Source organism: Corylus avellana, chromosome ca8 (genome assembly GCF_901000735.1).
Source record: "Corylus avellana chromosome ca8, CavTom2PMs-1.0".
Classification (NCBI taxonomy): Eukaryota; Viridiplantae; Streptophyta; class Magnoliopsida; order Fagales; family Betulaceae; genus Corylus; species Corylus avellana.
In genome coordinates this window covers 13,568,642-13,583,611 of record NC_081548.1, presented here as the reverse complement: position 1 = coordinate 13,583,611, position 14,970 = coordinate 13,568,642, and the positions used below count along the sequence as shown (strand labels likewise).

Below are 14,970 nucleotides of genomic sequence, written 5' to 3'. Positions count from 1 at the left end.
CCTTTTTTTTTTTTTTTTTTTAAAGGTATTGTACAGTAACAATTTGTGATGGATTTTTATTTTTATTTTTTAATGGGTATTGCATTGTAACAGTTGGTGATATTTTATTTATATATATTTTTTTAATAGGTAATAAACAGTGATAATTTTTTATATATATATTTTTTAATGGGTAATAAACAGTTATCAAGTACTAATTTAAATTATTGGTGAATTATGTAACAGTTAAATTTGATAAACATTATTAGTTTAATTTGATGGATTGTTCTTGTATTTTTTATTATATGTTTGTTTGGAATATGTTTCAAGACAAAAAAAATATAAAAACAAAAAAGCATATAGAAACAAGGAATATAGCAATATATAATTGCCTAAGTAGAAAACTCAAAGTTAATGTCGAATTATAAGTCATACTTTTGTTTGCATAGGTATTAAAAATGGAGACTTATAGACACTGTTAGTTATTTATTGTTATAAAGAAATGTCCTTATTGGTAATTTGGTCATGAAACCTCAATTATATGCTAATGTTATCAAAACACTCAATTAATAAAAAAGTACTTTTTAGCATGTTTTACCAAATGTCTGTGCGATTTTAAAAAGTAACAATTTTAAAAAAGTAATTTTTAAAAACGCAATTTTTAAAATCGCTTTTATTGAAATCGCACTCTCAAACGGGCCCTTAATCATATATTGACTATTGTAATTTGTTACTTAATTTATGTGTGTGTGTGTGTATATATATATATATATATATATATATATATATATATAATTGATCAAGCTAAGCTAATGAGTCCGACGAGCGAGTCGAGTTGGGCTTTATATGAGCGTTAAATAAGCTAGGCTCCCGAGCCTATTAATGAGTCAGGCGAGCAGATCGATTGAGCTTTAAATGAACTAGACTCACGAGCCACTATCGAGCTTTACTAAGCAAGTCGGGTATGTAGTATTAACTAATTGAGCGAGTTTTTATACTAATGAGCGGGTTGCTATAGTATCGAGCTCGAGTTCAGGTCAAGCTTAGCTGAGTGGGTTGTCGAACGACTTGGTTTATTTACAACTTTATCCTTATAATATAATTGTAATTTTAAAAAATGGGAGAATAAGAAAATGACTAAAGACAAAAAAGAAAAAAGAAGGATTTTTCTTTTTGAAACATTATTTGTAAATGTGCGTTGTTGTTACATATATTAAAAAGGTAATTAAAAACTTAAAAAAATAAGTAATAAAAAAAAAAAAAAACGAGAAACTGGTTGTAACAGTAGACAAAGTCACAAAAGGCACCCTTGTCCCTTCTCGATCATTCGCACACCAGCTGTGTGTGTCTCTCTCTCTCCATCTGCTCTCATTCCGTCAAACTTAACAATCCAATCAGATCTCTCTCTCACATACCGTGTTTGACCCGCAAACCTCTCCTTCGTCGAAGGATTAGGGTTTCTAGCTATTTCCCGTTTCCAACTTCTGAAATCTCCGCTTCGATTTTCTTCTAATCTCAGTTTCGCGATTCAAACTTGATCCTAGACATAATCTGCTATATGATTTGCTAAATAGGTTCGATCTCCGCCATCATTGCTTTTAGACTCGTTTGTTTTGGTGTTGGGCTTTTTTGTTTTTATTGAAGCTGAAAATGGTGGATTCTGAGAGTCCAAACGGTTCTTCGCCACCGACGGCGAAGAAGTACGGCATCACAAAGCCAATCTCTCTTGCCGGACCCACCGACGCCGATCTTCAGCGCAATATGGAATTGGAAAAGGTAAAGATTCGTTCTGATTTCTTTTCTCTTTGTTGGCTTGGTTAGATTCGGATTATACTGAATTTGCTTATATAAATAATTGACTTTATTGTTCGTAGTTCTTGATTGATTCGGGGCTTTATGAGAGTGAGGAAGAAGCTGCGAGGAGAAAGGAGGTCCTAGGCCGCATAGATGAGGTAATTGATTGGTTTCGTTTTTTTTTCTCACTACCTGTTTGAGGAAAAAAAATGTGTCCGAGATGTTTACATTGGATATGGAGAAGGGAGACCATTCTATGCATTGGTGGATGCTTTAATTGTAAAGAAGTTTTCATTTTGCTGGCTGTGTGAGTTTCAAACTGTTGTCTTATATGAATTAAGGGAAATTGCTGACAGAAATGATGGTAGAAACGCGAGAACAAAACTATTTCTATTCAATCTTTGGTGGATTTACATGCTATGAATGGGGAAATTGGTGATGTCGGCAATGCCTAAAGCTTACTCGATTGGTGGCAGTTAGGTTTTGAAGGGCAAAGCAGTTACTGATTCTTGATTATTTAAATGTTTTCTGGTGGTGGCTGTAAGGTTTTGGAGTTTACCACTAATGTGAATAGGTTATAAGTTGTAAAGGTATTACTAATTGTGTTTTTGTAATTCTAGATGCTTCCTAGCAAAATATATTGTTGTTCAATATTCTGGTTGGAGTTTACCAACCTTTTCTTTTTTCCACTTTATTAAATTTATATAATGAGCTGTTCTCACTTTATAGGAAAAGTGTTAAATTGGCTGTAAGTTGCTCCTATTTTATTGTGTATATAATAGAAGTTTTACAACCTCTTTAATGTGGATACTCTAATCAGTTTCATCTGTATTTATCCATGCATAATTAATTTTACATACATCACTGCTAACTTATCTTGGAGACTAAAAGGTGGCCATTTTAGTTTGTCGATTATGTATTCTTCTATCTTTTCCATGGGATGCATTATCTATTATGAAGTAATATTTGTGACCTAGTTAACCTTTGTTGTAGATTGTGAAAGACTGGGTGAAGCAATTAACCCGCCTGAGAGGCTACACAGATCAGATGGTGGAGGATGCAAATGCTGTCATTTTTACTTTTGGCTCTTATCGTCTGGGGGTAAGTATTAGTTCAGTATGCTCATTTTATGATGATAGCAATCCCTTCTGCTTCGTATGTTCTTCTCCTAGGTATATTTGGTTGGGTCTCGCAGATGTCTTTAGAGTTGATAGGTGTATCAATCAAGTGATCTTTGCATGGATAATCTTTTGATTTTCCACTTTTTACTGGAGTATCAACTTAGATCGTATTGAGTTCAGGATTAAGAATTCAGTTACCTGCCAGAATGCAACTATCTTTTTTGGTAGCTTACATCACCACGGAGATATATTTGGAATGGGGAAAACCAAATTCGTCCTTGAAGTACCCTGATATATAAGTGGCAAGAAAACTATCTGGCAATTGTTGCTCAATCAATCTGGAGGAAAGAGAGGAATGCTTGTTTAGGTAGAATAATTTATCATGATTATGTAGGGTTCATGGGCCTTTGCTTAGCTTGTTACCAGGAGAATGGAAAATCATATTATTATTTCAAAATTGCCAGTTCCTGATTATATGTGGACTTCTGCTAGTAATAACCGAGCTCATTTTTTTTTTATGGTTCTTAACTGGTATTTCCTTTCTCATAGTGTGAGCGTGGCAATGCTGGTGGTGGTGGCATTGGAGATGATGATGGTATTATTATTTTAACATCCATGTTGGAATGTTGTTGGGCTTCTGTAATAGGTTGTCCGTGTGTGAAGTAGTACAGTTATCTTAGGCATCAAGTTATTTTGCAATAGTCAGTAATTTCTTATCATTAAACTAATTATGGATAGTGCTGCTGTCCTGAATTTGGTCTTGCTTCAGTTGTTACCTGCCATTGGATCTGGTCTAGCCAAAGACTACAAAATGTTAATCTCTTTAGATTCTGACAATCATGTTGCTGTGTTGTAACACTCTCTCTCTCCTTCTCTTAAGATGCATGCATACACACATAAATGCATGTATACATACATACTATTGATGTCCTTCTAGTGAAAGAACTACTTTTTTTTTTTAAGTACTATATAGCAACAAATTACTATCATGGCAGGTACATGGGCCTGGGGTTGACATAGACACATTGTGTGTTGGGCCATCTTATGTGAATCGAGATGTGAGTCAAATATGATCTTGTCATTCAGTTTTATTGACTTTAGATGCAATTAAGCTTTACCTAATATATGATTGTTCTTTCCCAGGAAGATTTTTTTATTATTTTGCATAATATTCTGTCTGAAATGGAAGAAGTTACCGAGCTTCAGCCAGTCCCAGATGCTCATGTCCCAGTAATGAAATTCAAGTTCCTGGGAATGTCAATCGATCTTCTCTATGCAAGTATATCCCTTTTGGTTGTTCCAGAAGTAAGTTTGGACTGCAGTTTTTTGAGCTGTGATTATATTATTCTCTTTCTCTCTCTTTCTTTTCATTTGAGTACATTTCATAGTAATGTTTATATATTCTATCTCTCTGCATGCCTCATAACCCTTTAAAAGGGCAACCTAATCGTTATGAGTTGCATGATGTTGGTTTCTTCATTTCTTTGGTAAGCTGCGCCTTCTAGAGTTCTGATAGTCACTTGCTTAAGCAACGATTACAGTGACTTTGATTGCTAACTTGGGTTGTATGTGATAACTATAATCTCGATTTTTCAAGAAAATCTTAGGTGTATTTGCTTCCAATTGTATATTTTGATGTGACGTTTTAATTTGATCTTAAATGCCTCCTCTCTTACTTTTTTTTTTTTTTTTTCTTTTTTTTTGGGGTTTAATGTCCTAAATGTTTCTTATTTTCCAATGCTATAATTTTTCTCCTATCTTCATTTAATGCATTATGAATTAGTTGCTCTCTCCTATGCCATACCCTTTTAGACTGCACTCTTTGATTCGGATTTTGTGATATAAAGGGTGCATATTTGTTGCTTGTGTTGGTTTCTTATCATTATTTTTCTGGAACTAACTTATAAATAGGACCTGGACATCTCACATGGGTCTGTGCTGTACAATGTTGATGAGCAAACTGTTCGAAGTCTTAATGGCTGCAGGGTTGCAGATCAAATTCTTAAACTTGTTCCAAATGTTGAGGTGAACATGATTTATACTCCACCCTGTATATATATATTTATTGTTTTCTGTCTTTAATCCTATATGAAATTGTAGCACTTCCGCATGACGCTCAGATGTCTGAAGTTTTGGGCTAAAACACGAGGTGTTTATTCAAATGTAAGATATGCATGTTTTTATGTTTTCCGTTGCTATCAGCATTTCAATTTACATATCATGGTTTTCATTTTCTCATTTTCTTTTATGTAGGTGACTGGATTCCTTGGTGGTGTAAATTGGGCTCTTTTAGTTGCTCGGGTATGCCAGCTTTACCCCAATGCAATTCCTAGTATGCTGGTTTCTCGGTTCTTCAGAGTTTATACCCAGTGGCGTTGGCCAAATCCTGTGATGCTATGTTCAATCAAAGAGAATGAACTTGGGTTTCCTGTATGGGATCCCCGAAAAAACCCTAGGGACCGATTTCATCACATGCCAATAATAACTCCTGCATACCCTTGCATGAATTCTAGCTACAATGTCTCAACAAGTACTCTTCGTGTTATAATGGAGCAGTTCCACCATGGTCACAGGATCTGTCAGGTTTGAACTTGCTCCTGCCTCCCCCATTCTACCTTCTTATGGGCTTGTCTTCATTTAATTACTGATGCTCTGCCTTTGTGATTTTGTCCACTGATAGGAGATTGAGCTGAAAAAAGCCCAATGGAGCGCTCTCTTTGAGCCATATCTATTTTTTGAGGCATACAAAAACTATTTACAGGTGGATATAGTTGCCGCAGATGCTGATGATTTGCTAGCTTGGAAGGGATGGGTGGAGTCTCGGCTTAGACAACTTACCTTGAAGGTTAAATCTGTCTTTAAGATATTGTTAGGATGCAGGAGTGAACTTCAGTGTGTTATAGGCTACTATTTTTCATGCATTCATTGGTCATTAAATATTTTACATTCTTGAGATGGGAGGTATGGTTATTTTTTCTTATTAGTGCTTTTTCATTCATCACTGTGCAGATAGAAAGGGACACAAATGGGATGCTGCAGTGCCATCCTTATCCAAATGAATATGTGGACGCCTCCAAGCCGTGTCCGCATTGTGCTTTCTTCATGGGCTTGCAAAGGAAAGAGGGTGTTAGAGGTCAAGAAGGCCAGCAATTTGATATTCGTGGAACAGTTGATGAGTTCAGGCAAGAGATCAATATGTACATGTTTTGGAAACCAGGGATGGATATTTTTGTTTCTCATGTTCGTCGAAAGCAGCTTCCTGCTTTTGTTTTTCCTGATGGTCATAAACGTTCTAGATTGTCAAGGCACGTAAGCCAGCAGGCTGAAAAAACTTGTGAGGATGATGTGGGGTCTTGGTCTGGGTCTGCTGAAAGACGTCTCAAGAGGAAAAATGATCCTGAAATGGTAGATGTTAAGCCTGAAAAACCAGAGAAGCGAGTCTCTATTAGCCCACAACCGCCGGAGTTGGCTACTCCAGAAAGTAGTACAAGTAGGTCTGGTGGAGTTTCTCAGGTCAGCTTCAGTGAAGGGGTTAGATTAGAGTGTTTAACTGGGCATGTAGATAGCAAGTCTGAGGTTAGGTCATCCGGTGGACTGTTGGGGAGTGAAGAGGGTATCATAAGAAATCTTGTGCAGATGGGTGAAACTGGTGTTAATGAAAACCGTGTCAACCAGACTGAACAAGCTTTTGTAAGTTCATATAATTCGCCAGAAGTTAGGAATGAGGTAATGGTAAATGAAGCAGTGGAGAAACCTTCACCAGGGAAGGAGTCACCTACTTCATACAAACTACCTAACTCTGTTTCTGGGGAGAAATGTCAGATTGGATTGAATGGGGACAAAGTTGGGATAGCTTACATGGAGAGTGCAGAAACTGGATCTACCTGCAGAATGCTGAATTGGACAGAGGATGCTGTTGATGCTGATCAAGAGTTGGCCAAACCATGTAATCAGACAATGGGTAAAGAAAATGCTGAAAGTGTATTAGAACCAAGTTGCAATACACGGAACCTCAGTTGCGAGGTAAGTTTCTCCGTTTGAAGACCTTGGATTAGGCATTGTAGCGGATGGCAATGAGAAAAATGGATGTTCTGGAGATAAGTGAGAGACTCGGGGATCTTTGCAGGGCAATGTATGTGCAGCAGATCCTAATTTGCTTTTGCAAAATGAGTGTTTCAATGTGAGCGAAGTATTTCAAAATGGCTTGTCTGAAGACTTGGAGGTTTTGAATCTAAACTTCTGATCTTTATTGATTTAAGTTTATGCCTTTATAGATATATAATTTCTGGTTTACATGCCCTTTTTTGCCCCAACAACCTGTAAGAGGAAATAGAGGTTTTGAGGTCAACTTTCTTATACCTATCTTCCACCTTTTTTTGTTAGCTGGCTTGCGTACTAATCTTTTCCTTCCTCTCTCTTTCTCTGCTTGGGTCATTTTTAAGAGAGCAAGCCTATTCGTAGGTTCCCATTCGATTCACCTTCATATGCCATAATTCTTATGGAATTTCACAAGTCTATCTTTCTATATTCATTTTATAATGCTAAATTTTGCACAGACAATCTCCTAACTGGTGCATATGTGGTGGCAGGTCCTGCACCACTATACGTGCTATGTTTCAAGTAACTGTGCATAAGAACCTGACTAAGTTTTGTGTCTAAGGCTCAGATACATGACCCTCCCTTTTTGTTTCTTGTCTCTAATATCTTATTGGGAGTTTTAACTTGTTCTTTGGGCCTTTGTCTTCTAGAGCCAAATATTGCTGCACTCGAGAGTGTTGTAAACTCGGAAGATGGAGCTAGGTCAGAATCTATGCAAGAGCCAGTGATAAGGCATGTTTTTGAAACATCAATTTTTCTTTTAATGCAATCATTATATCTTTATTCTGTTCTGTTTCTTGTGCATGGTTCCTGTATGGCAGGTTGACTCTCAACTTGGCAGCATAATGTTTGGAAGGTGACTATAATTAAACAGGGAGTCACTTCCATGAAAGGAGCCAGCACCTTGGTAAGTGGCACATTAATTGCTGGCTTTCTTTATGGTTTCTCCAGGTGCACGCTACAAGACATCTTGTGAGCTGGGAGCTCGGATCAGAAATGCAAAGACGTGTACATAGCTTGGCTGTTTGGCATAGATTTTAGGTTTTCGCTGCGGATTGCCGATGAAGCTGAGAACAGTGCAGAAGGCTCTACTAATTTATGAAGTACAAAGGTGCTCTGAAAACTGGTCCTCTGTTCTTTATTTTCCTTTGTGGATGTGGGATGTTTCGTAGCCTTCTGTTGGTGAAAGAATCGCTCGAAATATTTATTCACAGGAGGAAATTGGGCTGCTCTTTTTTTCTTTTTCTTATTTTTTTTGGGGCGGGCGGTGGGGTGCCTTTTCAGGCATTTATAACCCTACATTAACTGTTGTACTTGTTGGGTAGCTTCCACTCTAAGAGTTTTTCCAAACCTTGTAAGTTTGTAGATTTGCCGCCTTGTAAGACAGTTTTGTTGAATCATTGTGGTTTATTTTGCCACCACGTTCTCTCCCTCTCGCAAATTACATATCAGTAATTATCTGGGTATTCTACTCAAGGCACTAGTTGCTATTCCTGTTGATGTTCTTCAAGGTTGGTTTACCAGATGCTATGATTTTTGCAATGTAATTCCATCATCCACAAAGAAATGTGCCTAGAAGTTAGATTTATTGTTGCTGCAATTGATTTGCCAAGTTTGTATCAGGACTCTGCAAAAAAAACTGGTCCTTTAATTCCTGTATTATATCAAAATTCCTTGGATCTTCAAAGTATCTAAAATCCTTTAGATGTATGACTTGATTTTTACAAGTTCGTGTCGTGCTCTCGAATCCCGGGCACCACTGTATGAGTGAGTGCGTGCAATTCTAAACAAAGTTATCAGCATCTTCCTCGGATACCTTCTGACTCTGCTTGTAACTAGAAAGATATGTAACACTGCCGAGGAGAGGAGCAACATCAAACTCGATTCCCTTCTTTTTCCCTTCACAATCTCTGGGAGGGCCGCAGCGGCAAAGAATCTGCAAAACCTCCTTCATGGAAGGCCGAGTTGAAGGTGATCTCCCAGTACACATGAGTCCTAGCTTAAAAACACTCGACATCTCTTCCAAGTAACATGGTTTCTTGATTTCATTGTCTAGGGCATCAATAATAGGCTTTCCTTCCTTGTAGTACCACCATGACCATTCCGCTAGGCTCATGTGCTCGTCTCCGCTTTTGGCATCTCTTCCAGTAGTGAGTTCGAGCAGTACAACTCCAAAGCTGTATATGTCGATCTTCTCATTCACCTTCGATGTATAAGCGTACTCTGCAATGCAAATCACACGTTCAACAATTGTAAAGTAGTTGTACATGTAACACTACTCATTTTAGATAAGACTTAAGATTGCTCTTACCTGGGGCGATGTAACCGATAGAGCCTGCGACGATGGACATCGTTTGGGGCTTTCCATACTTATCCAGAATCCTGGCCAGCCCAAAATCTGCTATGCTTGCCTTGAACTCAGAATCCAACAAAATGTTGCTGGACTTGACATCTCGATGGATGATCGGAGGAGAGCAGTCATGGTGCATGTAATACAGGCCTTGTGCTGCCCCAATTGCAATCTGCAACCTCTTTGGCCAATCCAAGATCATATGATGCATTGGATTCATCCCTGCCGATGATTTCCTCTTCTTCCCATGGAGCCATTTATCCAGACTCTGGTTTTCCTTGTACTCGTACACAAGAAGCTTTGTGTCCTCGCTCGAAAAACAGCACAACAATTTCACTATATTCGAATGCCTAATCGTGCCCAACACTTGAACCTCCGCCATGAATTCTTTCTCCAGCTTGTGATCTACCGTCTTGTCACTCCAAATTCTTTTCACAGCAACAAACTCGCCTGGACGGTCGGTGGCAATCCGGTATACTTTCCCCGACCCACCGCTTCCTATACGGTTATTTTCCGTCAAATTCGACAGAATGTTCAATTGTTTGAAATCCAATCTACGGAACGACGTAATCTTCCACGTTTCCAGATTCCGTCCGCACTTTTTCGTCCGGCAGCCTCTCAACTTATACACAGCCAATGAAACGGATACTAGGAAAACTATAACGGCAAGAACAATAATCATGGCAACGTAGGTAGAGGACAGTTTGTTGGAGCTACCAAGTTGAGTGGTGTAACAGCTTGGAATGCCTGGAATTGGATTATCAGCACATAGATTGGGATTGTTGAGGAAACTATTTTCATAGTTTTCGAACTGATATGGGATTTTACCAGATAGTTGATTGGAGGACAAGTTGAGTGAAGTAAGCCTCAAATTGCCAATTTCTGGTGGGATTTCACCGGAGAGTTGGTTTTCCGATAAGTCCAAATAAAGGAGGTTAGGTAAAGACGCAACCACGGCAGGGATTTGGCCGGAAAGCTTGTTTCTTGAGAGGTTTAAAGTAGTCAACGATTTCCATGAGATGATCTCCGATGGGAGTTCGCCAGAAAGTTGATTACCATCCAGCAAAAGAGAATTAAGATGAGGAAGACTTGTTAATTCCACTGGAATTTTCCCCGAGAGCAGATTGTTGCTTGCCTCAAACACAACCAAGTTCACCCAGGACGAGACTCCAACAGGAATTTGACCTGAAAATTTGTTGTTTCCGATTTCTAGCCTCGACAAATTCTTAGCAAACTTACTTGGAAGCTCGCCGGAAAACGAGTTGCCAGTTAACATCAAGCTTGATAGATTCAGCGATGTCCAAAGACCAGAAGGAATCTCACCGGAGAAGTTGTTTTCTTGAAACTGAACCGTGCGCAAAGTAGTACAATTTCCAACCCATTTCGGCAGTTCTCCGCCAAAATTATTAGAAAAAGCAGTAAGTCCTTGCAAAGCGCCTCCATCGCATAAATGTTGAGGCAATTGACCGCTTAGTTGGTTTCCCGAGACTTCAACTGCTTCGAGCTTCGAATGCAGGCCTAGCTCCGCCGGCAAATTTCCGGTCAATTTGTTGCTAAAAACTCGAAAATCAATCAGTCCCGGAAGTTTGCCTAAACTTGTTGGGATTTCGCCGGTAAGTTGATTAGTAAACAAACTCAATAGTTTCAAATTTTGTAACTTGCCGAAATCTTCCGGAATTGAACCTCTCAAATTGTTCATAGAAAGATCAATTTCGATCAAATTTGTCGATTCAACCAATCTGGGTATCTCCCCGGACAATCTATTATGAAAGAGATAAACATAGCTTAAATTCTTCAACAAAAACAACCCACTAGGAATCGCACCTACCAAATTGTTCCTTGCTAAATTCAAGTGCTCCAGGCTCGGAAGACTGGAAATGTTCTCTGGGATTCCTCCGACCAAATTTGTCATAGTCATCCACATAAACCTCAACTTCCTCAACCGTCCAAAATCTACCGGTATCGGCGCCGGCACAAACTCATTATAGGCCATGAACAGAACTTCAAGATTGGATAAGTTCCCGATTTCCCTTGGAAACGTGCCGTTGAACTCATTTTGATAGAGCATCAACGTGTGTAGCTCCGGCAGGCTCCCTATCGCCTTTGGGATATCGCCGGAGAAATTGTTCGCGCCAAGGTCTATGTACTGGAGAGTCGGAATCTGGTCGATGTCGTCCGGGATTGGGCCGACAAAATAGTTCTGGGAGAGGTCAAGAATTTTGAGCTTGGAGCAATTGTATAGGACTCTCGGAAACTCTCCGGGGATGTAATTATAAGTGAGGTTGAGGACGTTGAGGTTCCTGAGGTCACAAATAGTTGCCGGGATTTTGTCGGTGATGTTTTTGTCACAGAGATTGATTCCGGTGACAGTGCCGTTGGCGCATATGATCTCCGGCCAATCGCAAGGCGAGGATGAGGAGTTCCAGGACTGGATGGACGGTGGATTACCCCACTGCTGTTTAACGTTCAGCAGGGTGGCTCGTTCGGAGTTCAGGGATTGTGAATTTACTTGGAGGAGTACGGGGATGAGGATGAGGAGCAGAAGGAGGAGTGGGGTTTTGGGAAATGTGAGGGGTAGTTTGGACATTTCTGGTTGCTCCGGCTGAGTAGTGTATTGCCGGGAAAAGGGTGGGCAACAGTCAAATATTCAAACGTGGTTTGCGGAGAGATATTTGGGGTCTTGGGATTTAAATCCGATTGGGTGGGCAGTGGGAGTCTGCGGTCAAACGGTAACGTTTTCTGTTCAAACACGGATCCACCTAAACAATGAATACTCGGCAATGAATACTCGGACTCTTGACTACTTTTTGACATACACTAGAAATAGAGAAAATAAATGGGATAATTATCAACATATTTTTTTTAAATTTAAGGAAAAGCTTACTTACCGCTCTCAAATTATTACTTTAATTGATAATATTCTTCAAAATTTAAATTATGACAATGTTCTCCCAAATTATTAAAATATTATCAATATCCCTCCAAATGACGAAACTACCCTTAGTAAATTTTTTTTTTTTAAAAAAAAGAAGTAAAGTCCACGTACCCTTTTAAATTACTACCAAATTGATAATATCCTCCAAACTTTTAATTGTGACAATGTCCTCCTCAAATTAGTAAAACAATGTCAATGTTTCCCCTATTGACGAAACTACTCTTAGTAAAATAAAAACAAAAAAAATACTAAAACTTCTAGAAAAAACCTAAAAGATTTATTTTATTTTATTTTTTAAAATTTTATTTTAAAATAAAAACTTCCGTTTAAAAAAAATAAAAAAATTTACTATTAAAAAAAAAAAATCGTTTTTTTTAATAAAAATTTCCCTTAAAAAAAGTAAAAAATTTTGTTTTAAAAAATCTTTTTTTAATTAAAATTTTCGTTTTAAAAAATATATAAAAATACCCCTATAAATTCGAAAAAATATATAAAATATATATATATTTTTTATATTTTTTCGAATTTATAGGGGTATTTTTGTCTTATTGAGAAATATATATGAACATTTTTATCTTTTTACTAGCCATAGGGGGACATTAACAATGTTTTGGTAATTTAGGGGGGACATTGTCACACTTAAAAGTTTGAAGGGATATTGTCAATTGAGTGGTAGTCTAAGAAGGGTATGTAGACTTACCCTAAAACTTAATTAGAAACTGATGTGCCATATCTTTTACTTGAATTATATATTTATTATTCTCTTGTTTTTTTAATGAGAAGTAAAATTTCATTAAAACTAAAAAAAAAGAAAAAAAGAAAAAAAGAAGTATATAGGAAAGGGGTGGGAGATGACAACAAACATATTACAGTGTAAAAAAAAAAAAAAAAAAAAACTGGAAATGGGCAAATACTTGGTCTGATATTCCAATATCTTCTTGACCTAAAGGCCAAGAAGAAAATAAATCAATATATGATTCGGTTTATGAATGGCAACTGATGACAGCTGAATTGAATTATGATATTAGGCCAAGAGGAAGGTATCCAAAATATATTTAGAATATATATGAATGCATTCTAATATCCCTCCTTAAAACTCATGGTTGTAACGTAAAAGCCAACTTAAATTTGGAAACAAGATAACAGAGACATCCAGTAGATGTGCTTTGAACACATTAGCTAGTTGAGAAGTCAAAGGCAAAAAGTTTCATGCTAGAGATGGTAACTTACAAAATGGTAGCTGATCTCAATGTGTTTGGTGCATTTGTGAAGACATCATTACGAGCAATCTAAAAAAAAAAATTGCACTTCAGTTACCACTAGTGGCAGTGGTTAAAAGAAATCTTTAAAGTGGTTGAGCACGTACTAGGGCATGGGTTTAACTCTCCGTAATGAAGAATCACTCACACATGTCTGATTAGTATTAAATGCCTTGAGTCCCATTGATATCAAGGTGGAGCTGGGTCAGGAGGCTATGTCTTAATTGGTCATGAAGGAGTGCCTACGATTCACGCTGTCTATGCTACTCTTGAGCAATTTCTAACGGGCAAGTATTACTATGGTCATGTCCAGCTAGAGTAGATATAGTTCATAATTGGTCGCTCCTGTCTGCCCTTTTATTCAGAAAAAACTGCACTTCAGCTGTCAAAATATAAAAGACCTAGATGTCTAAGGGACACCCCAAAACCGACCATTGGGGTGCTAGGGACGGAACAATAATTTCTTATTGGGAGGGACCAATGAATTAATGATGGGCCAAATCTAATTTTGATAGAGATTAAAAATTAAAAACTATAAATTTAAAAGGGTGGAATCGCCCCCCTTTGAGCCATCTCTTTTGACCAAATGTAATTGGGTAAAAATCAAAGTTCACAGGCCCAAAAGTACTCTCTCCGTCGGCAAAGTGATTTTTGTGTCTTAGATGCTTATGTGATGCTAATGATTGATTATGGCTTTATTTTGATTTCTACGATTTTTGACGTTCCAGAGAGGCAAAGTTGATATTGGGCATGCGGAGGGATCTTTCTGTTCTCGTGAGAACCATTTTGCCATTTTACTTTTATTTTGTTAAGGTATTGTTGTCATTTGAGATAAATTGCAATTTTTGATAATTTGAAGGACATTGATGCAATCTCTAGTTAGACAAAACATTACAGATTAAGGCTCCGTTTATTTCGCCGTAAAATGACTTACGAAAAATGTTTTTGGTATTTTAGGGTGTTTGGTGCGATGTAAAATATTAGTTAAAAGAAAATATTTTCCCTTTAACCAAAAATTCTTCTTTAATTTTTAGAAAACGATTTTTATTTTTGAAAACCGTAAACCATTTTCCGATTTTGAGCATTTCATTATCAAATTGACATACCCTGCCAAGGCCCGCTCAGGACCTTGCCCGAGACTTGAGTGAGACTCACTCGAAACTCGCTTAGGACCCGCCTAGGACTCGACCAAACCTGCTCGTGGCTCGCCTGAGACCCGACCGGACCTGCTCAGGACCCGGGACCTAGCCAGACCTGCTCGAATTTTGGGCTTACAATTTCTTTTCTTGCTAGAAATTAACATTTTTATTTTGTAATTATTTTAATCAATTTATTATTATTATTATTATTATTATCAAAAATTGATCAAAAGATTGATTAAAAATAATACATATCATCTTGATAAAAAAAAAAAGAAAAGAAAAAAGAAAGTGG

At 37.6% G+C, this 14,970-nt stretch overlaps 2 protein-coding genes across 3 annotated transcripts; one reads left to right on the top strand and one right to left on the bottom strand.

The window, feature by feature from the left end:
• The first annotated feature begins 1,324 nt into the window (after positions 1-1,324).
• LOC132190674 (nuclear poly(A) polymerase 4) lies at positions 1,325-8,419 on the top strand. 2 transcript variants are annotated; one of them, XM_059605713.1, is made up of 13 exons: positions 1,325-1,755; positions 1,854-1,931; positions 2,767-2,874; positions 3,890-3,952; positions 4,038-4,199; positions 4,806-4,919; positions 4,995-5,057; positions 5,148-5,477; positions 5,575-5,739; positions 5,904-6,917; positions 7,021-7,116; positions 7,643-7,724; positions 7,944-8,419. In XM_059605713.1, the coding sequence occupies exons 1-12, from the start codon at positions 1,630-1,632 to the stop codon at positions 7,673-7,675; spliced, it is 2,352 nt and encodes a 783-aa protein (XP_059461696.1). In that variant the 5' UTR covers positions 1,325-1,629; the 3' UTR covers positions 7,676-7,724; positions 7,944-8,419. The 2 variants fall into 2 exon arrangements, with proteins under 2 accessions (XP_059461696.1, XP_059461695.1); XM_059605712.1 differs by having other exon boundaries at positions 7,814-8,419.
• LOC132190673 (receptor-like protein kinase HSL1) lies at positions 8,035-11,963 on the bottom strand. Its single transcript, XM_059605711.1, has 2 exons — positions 9,304-11,963; positions 8,035-9,215 (listed from the first exon to the last, which is right to left on the bottom strand). Exons 1-2 carry the CDS (start codon positions 11,927-11,929, stop codon positions 8,776-8,778), a joined length of 3,066 nt encoding a protein of 1,021 aa, XP_059461694.1. The 5' UTR covers positions 11,930-11,963; the 3' UTR covers positions 8,035-8,775.
• Between the last annotated feature and the right edge of the window lie 3,007 nt (positions 11,964-14,970).